Here is a 15,175-nt window from a genome sequence, read left to right on the forward strand (position 1 = left end):
TCAGTTTTAATTAATGCAAAATGTCATAAAATATAATACTAAAAAAGTATAATATTATAAAATCATTGAGTAAATCATTGAGAAAATGGCATAAAAAATTTCGGTTGGGGGGGGGGGGGCATCATTAGATTAGGGGAAGGGTGAGTCATAGTGTTTAGGGGGGGGTGGGCACCTCTGTTTTAACTATAACTTTTATACATGTTTGCGATTTCTACTTCTTCCAATCTGTGTTGTTCTGTTAAGGATAGGACGATGATAGGAAAAGTAGGAAACGAATGGGAGTGTTTCAAGTTTAATGTGCCTCGAAAAAGTCAAATCGATAGTTTTTCCAGTCGAGTGGAAGAGAGATAGATGCGGCGCAAGCGTACAATGAGCGTAACGGGACAATGTGCGTTACGGGACACTTTTTCATGCGTGCAGCCGGCGTTCATCGATTTATTAGACGTTGTCACGTCAAAAATACAGCTTACAACACATCCATACTTCATCTATTATAATTAACGCACAGCGCCGCCACGGAAGTGGAATCTCACGCCACCACGCTACGTTACCCTGACTTCCGTCACGCTACGGGCTCAAAGCGTTCAAAAACATTTTCACCTGCGCTTCCTCCCCCCTCCGCCATCGTATAGGTTTCCCTAGCCCACCCAGGGTCACGTTTGTTTTGTTAAAAACCCGTTGCTAACACCCCCTCCCACTGCTTTCAATGACGAGGATACCAACTCTGATTTGATATCGCTCTCACGGTCGAAAAGAATTGCAGTGTTAGATGGTGACTCTACCTAGCTGGCACACAATCCAGACAAGCAAGGCTATATTTTGACCAGTCACTAGCCGAATGTCCAGCTGTTTGGGGTCCGGTTTCGTTTCCCAGCTGGGGCGATGATTCCCTTTTCAACGAAATAAGATTATTTTTATTTGTAGCGATTTCGCATTTATACCGTGTGATCGTGTGGTAAGTTATACCTAATGCACTATTTTTTTTATTTTTTATTTTTCCTCAGTTAGTGTGAGCACTTTCAAATCCGTTCATAGAACGTTTTTCTCGTGCCGGAATTACAATAGCAATACAATAGTTTTTAATTTATTTGGAAGTTTTGTAGGGGTTAAATGCGTAGTAGTAACTTATAACTTTGTCGTAATTGTCAGTTAAAAGTTCGTGAGTTGGGAATATGGAGATTGGTACACAGCTAATTGTCAAAACATGCTAGTGTCCCACCCGTCCTTGTTTTTTTTTTTTTTTTTTTTTTTAAGTTAGAGCAGTAGCCAAGCACGCTTTTGAGAACCTCAAGGGGCGTGGTTCAAATCTCGTCACATGATTTTTTTTTTTTAATTTTTAATAACATCATAATATAATAATAAAAATGTTGAATCAGTTAAGGTTTGTTTGTAGTATGTAGTTATTTAAAGACTGATTTCAGCCGTTTAAGCATATATATATATATATATATAAATCTATACTACATATTATAGTATGTGTTTAAAATGTTTCAGGTTAATATTTTAGTAATGCATAGAAGTATAACTTGTAAGGTGTGCGGAAACTTTAAAGTAGTGTATTAACTGTTCGATGATTTTTTTCCAACAAGATGAATAGTATTTTAAATAAAATTCCTTGTCGAAAAGTTTATTTTCAAAATGAGCAACATGTGAACACGTGAATTTGCTCGTTGCCAATATTAGATGTTTACACATGACTGGCGGGTACTGAAAGACTCGTTCACCTTTTAAAAAAAAAAAATTTTCCTTGGAAAAAACCATATGTATCTAGTGAAAGCAGAGGCGCAACAACTCAATTTCCAAAAGGGGGGGGGGGGGGGCAATATACCTTTTTATAAAGAATCATCGATCCCCCTAATTGAAGCGGGGGGTCCGGGGGTCCCCCCCCCCGGGAAAATTTGTATTTCAAGGTGGAAAATGGTTCTATTTAAGCAGTTTTATTATCTAAAAATTGATTACACATCACTTTCTTTGCCCCCGTTTGCCCCCACTTCAAGGTTTCAGAGGGGGGGGGGGGGCAAAATACCCTTGCCCCCCCCCCCCCCCTGTTGTTGCGCCCCTGAGTGAAAGCATGAATACTCATGCCAGAGGTAAGCATTAAGAGCTTCTAAAAATGAGTCTGCAAGATTAAATTGAGTCAGCACGAAATGTGGCGGCGTATGTTCATGAAAAATCGATTTTCAAACACTTTAATGAAAAAATAATCCTTGTATAGTTTATTACAGTAAAAACGTTTTTTGAATGATTCTTTCAATGGGGTATATTGATTTTTTTTAAATTATAGACATAACCAGCAATGATGTATGTCAATAAAAATGTTTTAGTACAATAAACACTTCGTAGAAATCAAGCATTAATTTAAAGTAGCCATGGTACGTAACACAATACTTTTTAATTCATACGCGATTTCTACAATCCCCTTAAACTCCGATGCAGAAAAAGTCTGACTAAAAAAAATTGGTTGTCTGTAAAGTCGGTTTACGGACGATAGTTTAACGTGACAACGTCATAACAAAACATTGATGAAATGATTGATCCAGAAGAAAAGGAAATATCATATTCGGCCTGAGACTGAGCCATAATAGGTTTTTTGCAACCAAACCATTTAGGCATTAAAAATATTATATTCTTTGAGGAAGAATTGTTTTTTTTTAAATTTTTCTATCTTTTGTATGATAAAATCTACCTCTGCATACTTTTATGAATAAAATTGAATCAATTTTCTTGAATTATCACTATTTTGTATGGATACAAAGGAGTGAAATGAAATGTACAATTTAATTAATAAATTTACTTTTATTTGCATTCATTAATTAAAATATATTTATTACTTTTGAAGTGTCACGCGCGGTATTTATTTTTACAAGTACAAAAAAAATTCGCATCGGCCGAGATTCGAACTGTCAACCTGCTGACCGTAGAGCCACGAGGCCATATTCTAAGTTGTTGTTTCATGTTGTTGTATATATATAAATTTTGTTTTGTGTTATGGGAGTTATCAAAACGTATGTAGTCCGCCATATTTATTTCTTATAGTGGTAGGCGGGAAATTAAAAATATATTGTCGGCTGCAAATCGATGGACGATCGTTAAATTGCATAATATTAATGATTCAAACGACGAAAATATGATTGAAAAGTCAAATCGATTGTTGTTCCAATCGAGTGGAAGAGAGATGCCACGAATGCGTACAATGAGCAAAACAGGACACATCCGTAGTGGGACATCCGTAGTGGGACAATTTTTCGTGCGTGCAGCCAGCGTTTATCGATTTATTAGACGTTGTCACGTCAAAAAAAAATTATGTATGTGAGATTTATTTTCTATACTTTGGCTGGTCATATTTTTGACTGCATTTTCCCCGTATGATATTCTTTCAGGACAAGCGGGTGGGACACATACCCATGTGTGGCAAGCTCATATGACACGATTTCCCTTTGAGATGGCATCTGTAATCACCTTTGGCAGCCTTCTTATGATTATTGTTTCAGGTAAGAATCATGATTGCATACAATTATGAAAGCCACATGCTTTCACAAATGTTCTGTTCCATAAATATTTTCTTTTTGTATAAGTGATTAAATTTTTTGCTGACAATCAAATACAATACCGATCTTAAAATGAATAATAATAAAAACTGGTTGTTCTTGTCAGATAACTCACCCAGGGGTGTAGCCAGGGTGGTGGGGGGTTAACCCCCCCCCCCCCAATTAGCAACAAATCTTTAATTAATTTCTTATTCATCACTCAAACAAATTTCATATTAAAATTAATAAAAATTTTACCATTACAATATTTAAATTTAAAAACCGAAAACTGCTAAAATAGCACTATTTTACACCTTAAAATCCAAATTTTCCCGGGGGAGGACCCCCGGACCCCCCGCTTTAATACGGGGGGCCATGCTTCTTAACACCCCCCATACACCAATCCTGGCTACGCCACTGAACTCACCCTAAATATTATGAGAAGTGATTTCTTGTGAAAATTGTTATAATAGTTCATACAAGCCACTGAAACCTATTTCAATTCTTATCGTGATAATAACCTTTGAAAATCAGAATTATAAACGTATTTGTGTAAAATATATGTATAAATTAAATTTAAACTGCTGTTCCGATAATCGTGTTTTAAATAGGGAGTTATGTACTCCATTAACCAACTTTTCCTAGTACTTCTGTCCCTTCATCAAAATAATAGGGGTTTGCACTCTCTCGTGGAATTCGACATTTTAACAGCCCGATGATATGGATATTTGATGCCATTTTATTATAGTGTATGAGCGTTCGAACAAAAAAATCTCTTGTTGCAACTGCATAGGACGTAAAATATTAAAGAGTGTCATGCATTGTGGTCACTACATGCTACCCGAAGTAATGAACTCAGACACCCAGCGTCTACGTAGTTCCAAATTCTCATAAGAAATTCTACACTACTTTGAAAACTCCACATGTCATCAAAAATGCGGTTCCAACTTGTAAACCAAAGAAATGCAATAAATATATTAAACAGAGATGAAGAAAGTGCTAAAGAACGATAAGCGAAGTTTAAATTCATATGTTTGAAATTCAATTTCAAAACGAACATTAAATCCGTATGGGCTTAACGAACTTAAATCAAGACAGTGGATTGGTTGACATTCGCTGGAATGTAGGTAGTGTTTACGTTGTGGGAACAGTTTTAAAGGACTGTATTTTACAGAAGCGACTTGTTTAACGACGGAGATTCTTATTCATTCTTACTAACCATCATCAGGCGTGGTCCAGCACCATTTCCGCGATGTTTTGGGCGTCACAGTATGGCGATGGCGAGACAAAATATAAACTTTACGACAAGGAATTTTATTAAAATACTGTCTAGCTTGTTAAAATTCACGCAAAAGTTAATACGTTAAAGTTTCTGCACACGTTAGAAGTTGCACTTCTATGGCATTACTAAAATATTAACCTGAAACATTTTAAAACTCATTTATAACACTAGAATTATTTTTGTATATATTTTTTTTGCTTAAAAGACTGAAATCAGTCTTTAAATAATTACTACACATAATATAACTTTATTTTATTGAACTGATTCAACAATATTATTATATATCATTGTATAATAATGGTATGAATAGAAGACAAAAATGTTTCCAGCGATGAGATTCGAACCATGATCCTCATGGTAAAAAGCCAGTGTTTTAAGGCTGTGCTACCGAGAACATTTACAATTGTAAAGGAGAATATGTATTATCATAATTATGCCAGCTTTCTTAGTTTTTTTTTTTTAAATTGATAATAATTTTTACTATGGATTTTTAAGTTTGTCAAATACTTAAATTTCGGGGTACTAGTTTCACTATCACAAAGTTTCATTTGGCACACCAATACGTTCGATATGTGCCTTAATGTTTACGAAAGCGACTGTATACAGGTTTATATACGTGGGTCCACCACAGATGTTCGTTACGTTTTCACTAAATCACTCTTACCAAATGCCGTATACCGAGAGCTAAGATGTTAACACATTAAAAAAAAAAAAAAAGAGTGATTTCAACTATGTTGCATTATGTCGTCTCCTGACAATTCCTAACTTCGCGGCCTTTACACAGCTGTGGTTTGTTTTTTGCCAGCCTTCTATTCCCGTAGCCAACCCGCATGTAATTAATGCATGAAATTGTGCATTCTGCATGAATGTGCCCAGGGTTTTCCCTGTGTCTATGCAGGTTTTACCTGGGCCCAACTTATCTAGTTTATAGTCTAGAATAGTCAGGTGAGGGGAGTTAGTCATGGCGCCAATCGCAGCTGTGGCTGGCCAATCCCCCTCATAGCACATGATGCATGCTCCCTCTCCCGCATGGCGTAAACCCTGCACGATTAGAGCGTATAGGCTTCGGCCTGAGACGCACTTAGAGTCTATCCCTAACCCAGACCCCTCCCGAATAATCGCCAGTCAGTTTATGACAGGAGGGATTTCAGCCCGACCTCTCTGACTCAGGGCCAGCGCGTCTATATAGGCGAACTAGGCAACCGCCTAGGACACCAAGTAGCTGGGGGCGGCGCAGCACGACACATAACAGCTGATATAATACGTTTAACGATTATTGAAACTAGATGAAAATGGATTTTTGTAACAGTTTGTAATGTTTATATTGATATAAGTAATTATTTAAAGTCCACGGTGACCTGTTTGTAATTTGTAATAAGTAAAAAAGTAAAAAAAAAAAAAACAAGCCTACTTACATTTGATTGTTGACAAAATCTTAGGCTTACGTGATGTATTTTGAGGCAAGGAAAATTTTTTTGGGGTGTCCAGGAGGGGGGGCATTAAGGTTTTTCGTCTAGGGCGCCAATTTACCTTGCACCGGCCCTGCTCTGACTGGCAGCTCGACACGACGTGACGGTGTGACGTGTGGTTCGCAGCTCCGCTCTGGTGCGAGGCCGCCGCGCCGGCCGTCGACGACGAGCTCACGAAGGCCCAGGTCAAGAGGATGGATGGCGTCGTCTTCGAGCACTACAGCAGGTGACGAGATGTCCCGGGGCGTCCGCCCCATCCCTTTGTTTTCTATGGCGGGCAATGGCGGCTTCAGGATGACTTTTCGGGAGGGGCTATCGCACAAAGGAAAGGTCTTAGTTTGCAAAAAATTGAAAGTGGTTAGATATTGGCCGTGTAATATTATTTACAAATTACAGGTTTCAAATACAGAACCTTAGTAGCTCCATGCAACTTTTGATGAGATAATAGTTTAACATATTTAATTAAATATTTAAGTAAACATAAATACATACACTAATCAATAAAATTGTTCTCGGGAGGGGCTGTCGCCCCACCGCCCCCTCTTCTGGAACCGCGATTGAAGACGCGGAGGGGGAGAGGAGGGTCATAGACAATAATGAAGCAGGACGAGTTAAAAAAAAATATATTCACATGTGTTTAAATGAGCTGGCCATTTTGATTTGGTATATTTAAACAAAAAAAAATATTCAAAGATTTTACTGCCCCGTACAATGCAATCCAAACAGGATTAGAATATAACTTTCCAGAAACTTAAAAAAAAAAAAAAAAAAAAAAAAAAAACTTTAGATAAATTATTTAAACCATCTTCATATTTTAAAGCTCTAGTTGGGGTAAGAGCTTTTTTTGTCTCCTCCCCCCCCCCCCCAAACACACTTTCTATCATCAATTATATCACGTTACGCCATTGTTTATAGGGGATTGAGCCCCGACACGTTAGTACTTCTAGGGACTGTATGTACCTCGTACATCTAACTTAATGGGATTTATTATTTCAATTTAGGTATTTAAATAGTCAATTCCTTTGTGTACTACGATATTTAATCTGGTAACCATATTTCTTACAAAACATTTTCTCTAATTTCTTCATAAATAAATTATTGAAAAAGAACACAAAAATTAACACAAAAATTTAGATAATAACATAAATGTGGTACGTATGCAAGTCACATTTTAAAATGAATAATGAAAAAAAAACTGTTGACAAATTTTAATCCTTCAAACTTGAGCTTTCAAATATTAATGTGAATAATGGAAATAATAGCTACATTTATGAAATTTTAGTGTAGTGTTGCAACCATCCGATTTTGCGGTCTCAACACATTGCTAATGAAGTAATTAACATTGACTTTTTTTTTTTTGTTGAAACAGGAAGAACCCGAAAAGGCACAGAGCTCTGAATGTTCACCGCGAAACTTCGCTTGAACATTTCGACGTCTCACTGCCGCTGAAAATTCTAATCCACGGCTGGCTTGGGACACCTTCTTACCTCGAGTTCGTCAAAGACAGTAAGCAAGATATTGTCTCGTAATATTGGAAGGGGTCCACCCGACTAGGGCTTGTGTTAGTGTGAGAGTTAGTGAGGCTGAGAGTCGAGGTCGGCTTTCAATGGAGTAACCAGCGAGAACTAAGCCTTATGTTAACGAAGCGACCTTCCAGGAAAAATTCCTTTCAGTCTAAAAAAATTTCCGCACATTTTGATATATTTAAAATAAAAAAAGGGCTATTAAAAGGATTCTCCGCCAGGAAGGGTGCGGTATGGGAAATCCGTGAAATGTTACAAAATTATTTTTAAAATTTTTACAGTAATGACAATACAAGAGCACACCACTTATATGTCTGTTCATAAATCACAAAGTATCTGTCAAGTCCACAGCTCGCACTCCTCACAGGAGCTAGGCTCCTCATTACCGGTTCACCCCTTACCCCACACCAGTACACACACACAGTCTCGCGCCACTCGGTCGCACTCACACGTCCCGTCGCTCCTTGTCTGCGCCACTCGCCTAACTCGCACTTCACTCCCACTCGCCTTTTGGATCTCACGTGGAGACAGGCGTCACCGCTTTTATAACCGTTTGCCATCATTCTGGAACCGACTGGAGCGGTTGTGATGATGTGTCTTGTCATCCCGGGCCCACCCGATGCTCGAAGCGTCCAGAACAGCGGCGCTTATTCACGCCGATCTGTGCAGTGGCCCGCGGAATTCCCAGGCCACTATGGGATAGATAACTGCACAAATGAAGGAGGGCGCACGACAAGGGGAAGGGGGCGTGATCGAGGTCGGGCCACTATAATCCCTGAAAGTATGTGTGTGATGTCAGTGGCCGTGCGGGACTGCCGGACTGCTCTGGTAACTGGTGTGCGTCGCGCCCTTGCCACCCATGATGGTAACATTATGTTGATTCTGTTTTGTTTGCAGGTTCACTTAAGTCTGACAATGGAAAAAAAATCAAGCACCAGAGATCTAACAACATTGGAATTCTGAGAGTTGTCTGAAATAGTGTGATCTGCACAGGTACCTTTCTGTCCTGGCAGCGTACCTGCGGGCGGAGGACTGCAACGTGGTGATGGTGAACTGGTCCAAGATGTCGCAGAACTTCAACTACAAGCGGTCGGCGGGCCACACGGAGATGACGGGGCGGGCCACTGCGCGCCTCATCGACAAGCTGGCGTCCCGGGGACAGGACCTGGGGAACGTGCACGTGGTGGGGCACAGCCTGGGCGGCCAGACCGCCGGCGTGGTGGGTGGCTTCGTCACAGCCGGCCAGGTTGCCAAGATCACAGGTGCTCATGCGAAGGCCAGGGGTTTATTATGAGTCACTCGGAAAGAGGACAGGACATGGGGTGCATGCATGGAGTGAAGCACGCAGGGGCGAAGCCAGGGGGGGGGGGTTAATGGTTAAACCCTCCCCCCCTCATCACCAAATCTTTAATTAATTTCTTATTCATCACTCAAACAAAATTCATATTAAAATTGATAAAAATTTTACCATTACAATATTTAAATTTTAGAACCAAAAACTGCTAAAATAGCACTATTTTACACCTTAAAATCCAAATTTTCCTGGGGGAGGACCCACCGCTTTAATACAGTGTTGGGGGGGGGGGGGCATGCTTCTTAACACCCCCCATACACAAATCCTGGCTACGCCACTGGGAGCACAGCCTGGATTGCCAGACCGTCAGTGTGGAGGGCGGCTTCATCACAGACGGCCAGGTCGCCAAGATCACAGGTGCTCACGATGGGCCCGGGGGTTTATTATGAGTCACTCGGAAAGGGGACAGACCTGGGGCGCGTACATGTGGTGGGGCACAGCCTGGGCGGTCAGACCGCCGGCGTGGCGGGCGGCTTCATCACAGCCAGTCAGGTCACCAAGATCACAGATTCTCATGAGGGGGGGCCAGGGTTTTATTCTGAGTCACTCATTAAAGGAGTTCCCGGTCGTCAAATGTCGATTTTCGGAAGATTTCACTCATTTGGTATTCCAAGTTATGTGCGGCATCTATATTCTCGGTGGCCGCCGATCGGAAGAGCCCAACTACTAATAGGCTCTCTGAACCTAACCTCACGATCGGCAACTGGCTTTAAAAATCACCAATGGGAATCTTAAATACAATTCATATGAATAATTATTAATATGCATTTGTTCATAACAGATATTCAAGCAAAGCTGAAATTCTTTGACAGAACTATTATTGCAAACACAAAAATATAGTTTAGCTGTCGTGAATTTTTTTTGTGAAAATTTTTGGTTGAATTTTTGTACAATTTATATTACAGGATATTCATTAAATAGCAACATGTATTTTAATACTGAACATGAAATAAACTTCACACTTACATGCAAAAAAAAATTGGATGTACAATTCACAAACCACAATTCACTTATTGCTTTAAACTTGAGGCAAATCAGTACCGTTATATTTACAAATATGAACAATAATCTTCAAGCAATTTCGAAATTTATGCAAGTTTGTAAGTAGTGATTTTAACATACCAGATGTACATTGAGGTTTATTAATGTAATTAAACTTAATGCCAAATCAACTTTTTTTATTAATTAAACTTTAGGTAATGTTATTTCGATTCATCTGGTTTATGATGTTTTGGTGTGAAAAGGTTTGGATCCTGCTGGCCCAGCCTTTGCCGACAAAGACTTGAAATACAAGCTGGACCCTTCTGATGGCGTGCTAGTTGAAGCCATTCACACCAACCACGGGTTCCTCGGCTCGAGCCAGCTCCTTGGCCATTTCGACTTCTACCCGAATGGTGGGAAGAATCAGGCAGGTTGCACTGGCGACCAGATGTCTGCAGGTGAATATGTGTAGTTAAAGAAAACGAGAGAGATGAAGCTTTTGAAGCTACATCAACAAACATAATACACGAATGATGATATTAAGTAGTTCGTAAGTTGTGTTTGTGAGGCTGTTAAATCCTCGCCCATTTGATTTTGGATAGAACTGTAGTGTGACCAGTATCAATGTGGCCAGGTGATTATATAATGGTTTAGCATTACAACTCCCAAGACCTGAAGCTTGGGGAGATAAGACTTAACCAACCTGGACAATTCTTAACTAGGACAGGAATCATCTTAGTTTCTTTAGCTCACCAGTATATTTTCCATTTTAAGTAACATAGGTAATTAATTGTTAGTGAATTTATGTTGTATAAAATTTACATATTTATTTGGCCTGTGACTATCCCCAAATAAAAACACTACATAAATAACAACCTAGATCGCATATTTGCATACACACATAAAATAAACTACTTGACATGTGACAAATAACTATTAATGATGCATTAATAAACAATACTATATGGCTCTCGGTCTTAACTGAGTTAAATTACACATGGACTAAAAGGCGCACCCCAAAATTCCTCGGGCAGGATTAAACGAAAGTTGAGTCGGTTACACTGATTACCTAATGTGGTGAGCCTGTGCAGGTGAAACTAAGAACATCTTACGACCAATGTCCGTTACTAGAGGCCCGGGGTGCAACCAACAACCAGGTTAAAAATTCATAGTTATGTATTTAGCGAAACGTCCCTCGGGAGGGCACAAATAATTAAGTTACGTGGATGGTGAGTTCAAGCCAGCTAGTAGAGGCTAGCCTCGGGAAACTTACGCTATTGCTGAAAACATGGTCAGTGATGAACAAAGGTTGAGGGGCTCCGCGGTGCGAAACGCGCCTAGCCCCCATGATTGTTGATGTCGAACTGCTGAGCTTCTACTCGCTGTGTACCACTACAATTATTATTACCTGGATCATCCTTTACCAAAATTATAGCATAGGTATCCATGTTGTTGTCCAATCAGTGTTTATAGTAATAAATTTAATAGTTTTCATTTATTTCTGCTAAACACTATACTATGACAAAAATTAATTATTAGAGCACTTAAGGCTAATGAAATGAACTACTCATTCAACCTATCGAACCACTGAGTTATGTTGTTTGCTCCTTTAGGGCCGGTTTTATGACCCCAGGCTAAAGTTCCGGCTACAATTTAACCGCAGGCTAGCTCTTATTTCGGTTTTATGACTCCCTGTTAACGTCTACCTTCCAGTTAAAGTTCCGGCTAACCTAGCGGGTGGATGAACCGGCCGCTAGCTGTTTAACCGGAGGCTAAGCCCTAAGGGCTAAACAGATCTACTTTTTTTTTTAGTTATTGTTTGTCAGTAGAATTGACAAGGGCTAGTTTGAGCCAAGGGCGAATCCAGTTAAGAGCAAGGAAAAACAGCTGACCTCTTCCAATGTGTGGGTGGGAAAAGAATCAAACAGAGCTGTAGTTAGAAAATTTGTAACTAGTTCTCATAAACTATTGCCTAGCATTTAAAAAAAAATATACATATTTTTTATTATTTATTATTTTATATCATTTAATCCCCCATAAAAGAAACTGAAATCTAAAAACAAACAAAAAAACTCCCTTTCTATTTTGAGCTGAATACGCCCTTGCTTCCAGCTCTGATTCGTACCAGTTAACACTCAGACTTACGATTACAAGCATATGAAGAAGAATATTCTTTTTCAGTCTCTCATGTGTATTTTTATCTTAGGAGGATGCAACCACATGAGAGCAGTAGAATATTTTAACGAATCCATCACCACACCATTTGTGGGCACGAAATGCGACAACTACAAGAGCTACAAGTCAGGGAAGTGTAAAAACAACCCTACAGCTATTATGGGTGAAAAAATGGTCATGAGGTAATTTATTCATTTACCAGTGTTTGATTATACACCAGTAAAGACCGAGTGTGAAAACTAATCAAGTAAAATTTTGAATGTTTGCATTATTATTTAACTAACACTATATATATTATATATTTCTAGAAATAAGTTTATCTACTCCTTTTAAAAGTTTATCTATCTTTACTTTCGACCAGAATCGCACTAAGAATTGCATTTTAAGTGCAGAAGGAGGAAAATAAAAATCATTAGCATGCTTTTTGATTTAAAGTTACATATTTCCCTTTTTTTTTGTTGGGAATAATACGATTTTTTACTAGTTCTTAGAATTGTGGGGAGGGGATTGCCCCCCCCCCCCCCTTTCAAAAGTTTCTGCTTTCGACTATTTTATTGTGTACCTCAATGACAATATTATTCTTCATACCCTTATGTATGCCTACTAATATTATAAAAGCAAAAGTCTGTGTGTATGTTTGTAACTCCTTGACACACGACCCGCTGAACGGATTTGGATGATATTTGGCATACAGCTAGCTCATAACCTGGATTAACACATAGGCCACATATTACAATGAAATTCCATCCCCAATAGAGTGATAAAGGGGTATTTATAGCAGAAAATCATAGGTGAGAGTCAAAAATAAAAGTTTTAACCCAATAAATGAAATATTGAAAGCTAATGAATCCTGTTAATGCAAAATGTCTGTAGGAGTTCCATGGGAACACATCTAAAACAAATAAAATACAGACGGGGTGAAATAATGTTCTTAAATTCCCTATTGGCTTTCGGTTATTAAAAATGTTGCTGGCAGTGTGGGCATGCTTTGATAAAACCCTAAAAGGAGGGAAGGTCTAGGCATTCCCACGACGGACTGCGATTGTGACAAGGCTGAGATCCGGGCTTCAAACAATGGCCAGGAAGCCATGATGTTATTATCACTATGAAGAACCATCTGCCCTCATAAAAGGACAGAGATATCATTCCTAGCCATTTATAGTATGTGTGCTGATTTATGCTATTGTGAAATATTAATTATTTTAATATAGAATTTTTAAGCTTAATGGGTCGTGAAAACACTCGTTTTAACATTTTCACATTAAGAACTAACTACCTACTTAAAAAAAAATTAAATGTAAACAAGAAATCCAAGTTGACTCCCTGGTCTGCAGGGTTTACTACATAACGAATGCCCATGCATTAAATTTTCAATTATTTATATTTTATTTTGTTTTGTTTTTCAGTGAACCTGGAAAATATTACTTCATTACGAATCAAGAGTTTCCATTCGCGATTGTTTGAAACTACATCTTGAGAACAGCAAGACTTTCTGAAGTGAATAAAATAAGTTGTATAGTTCACTGCATATCAACATGTATTTTCTAAATGTACTTCATATATCTTAATATTGTGTTCTTTATTGTTATTGGTTAAGATATTAATGTTACTTAACCAAACAGAGATTTGATGGGTGTCATATAAAATTACATACAAATATAGCATTTCAAAATTCTATGTAATGTTTTATTTATTTTTTAAATTCATTGTAACATGAAATGTAGAAAGTAATATGGTAGCAGTGCTGCCGAACGAACATCTTGAGGGAGCTGCTATATAACTGTGCTAGAGTGAGAACGAACGAAACAGAGCTGCAGAGCAGAAGCAACAAACAGCTGTGTCGACACTTTTTAAGTGCTGCACAGCCCCCAGCGAAACCCTCTGCGCCTCGTGTGCGCAAAGAAGGTTCAGTTAAGCATATAGGCAGGGGCGCAACAACTAAATTTCCAAAGGGAGGGCAATATACCTTTTTATAAAGAATCATCGATCTCTCCTATTGAAGCGGGGGGTCCAGGGGTCCTCCCCCGGGAAAATTTGTATATCAAGGTGGAAAATGAAAATGGTGCTATTTAAGCAGTTTTTATCTAAAAATTGATTACACAGCACTTTCTTTGCCCCCGTTTGCCCCCACTTCAAGGTTTTAGGGGGGGGGGGGCAAATACCCTTGCCCCCCCCTGTTGTTGTGCCCCTGCATATAGGGGTAGTGTTCCGTAAACTCTCCAAGGCAAGCTGCTGGTATAAATAATGATAATAATGATAAAATTAACTTGGTACATAATTATTAACCTGAAGGTATGGTAATACTAAGGAAAAATATAGGAGAGGGAGAAAGGTGGTGGGGAAGATCGAGAGAGGGGTAGTTGAGAGAATTGTTGAGTGCCAGTAGATGAGTTTAAGGTTGGGCACTGACAATCAGCCAGAGAGTATGGGGAAAGAGGAATAAAAGGGCTCCTGGCCATTGTGTACTTAGTAGGACGAGGTAAAGAGCGAAAGCAAGAGTTTCCTTCTGTTGATCAAAGAGCACCACAGTTTTGTGCGTGGAAGGCAAATTACTAATCGATTAAACAAGAAGGTAGAGTATGGTAGTTTGAAACATTTCATGTTCCTGAAACATGGCACCATAATAAAGGCTTACATGGTTACACAAACACTGAAATTATCATTGCAATTTCCACATCACCGAGTCGTGGCATAGGGTGAATGAGGCTTGAAGACAGTTTACACTTAGAATTACATAGTCTGCATGGTAATGAGGAGCACGAAAGGTCTGGCATGTGGTTACAATGCTAGAAAACATAGTTTCCTTATTGAGCCCGGGCAAAGGCCCCTATAAGCACCTGCCTCACATTGTTACTGCATGGTCC

At 39.0% G+C, this 15,175-nt stretch overlaps 1 protein-coding gene across 2 annotated transcripts; it reads left to right on the plus strand.

Moving 5' to 3' along the window:
- Window positions 1-761: 761 nt before the first annotated feature.
- On the plus strand, window positions 762-13,986 carry LOC134537176 (lipase member H-like). 2 transcript variants are annotated; one of them, XM_063377436.1, is made up of 8 exons: window positions 762-955; window positions 3,381-3,491; window positions 6,405-6,504; window positions 7,648-7,784; window positions 8,815-9,063; window positions 10,400-10,594; window positions 12,343-12,493; window positions 13,718-13,986. In XM_063377436.1, exons 2-8 carry the CDS (start codon window positions 3,422-3,424, stop codon window positions 13,773-13,775), a joined length of 960 nt encoding a protein of 319 aa, XP_063233506.1. In that variant the 5' UTR covers window positions 762-955; window positions 3,381-3,421; the 3' UTR covers window positions 13,776-13,986. The 2 variants fall into 2 exon arrangements, with proteins under 2 accessions (XP_063233506.1, XP_063233508.1); XM_063377438.1 differs by lacking the exon at window positions 3,381-3,491 and having other exon boundaries at window positions 807-955.
- Window positions 13,987-15,175: the final 1,189 nt, after the last annotated feature.

The sequence above is a fragment of the Bacillus rossius genome, chromosome 12 (genome assembly GCF_032445375.1).
Source record: "Bacillus rossius redtenbacheri isolate Brsri chromosome 12, Brsri_v3, whole genome shotgun sequence".
Taxonomy (NCBI): Eukaryota; Metazoa; Arthropoda; class Insecta; order Phasmatodea; family Bacillidae; genus Bacillus; species Bacillus rossius.

Bases quoted from the DNA above. Each gene is read 5' to 3' on its own strand.
- LOC134537176 (XM_063377436.1), top strand. From the start codon at position 3,422: ATGACACGATTTCCCTTTGAGATGGCATCTGTAATCACCTTTGGCAGC. The intron at 6,505-7,647 runs GTGACGAGATGT...TTGTTGAAACAG, and splicing joins GTCTTCGAGCACTACAGCAG to GAAGAACCCGAAAAGGCACA. The intron at 10,595-12,342 runs GTGAATATGTGT...TTTTTATCTTAG, and splicing joins TGGCGACCAGATGTCTGCAG to GAGGATGCAACCACATGAGA.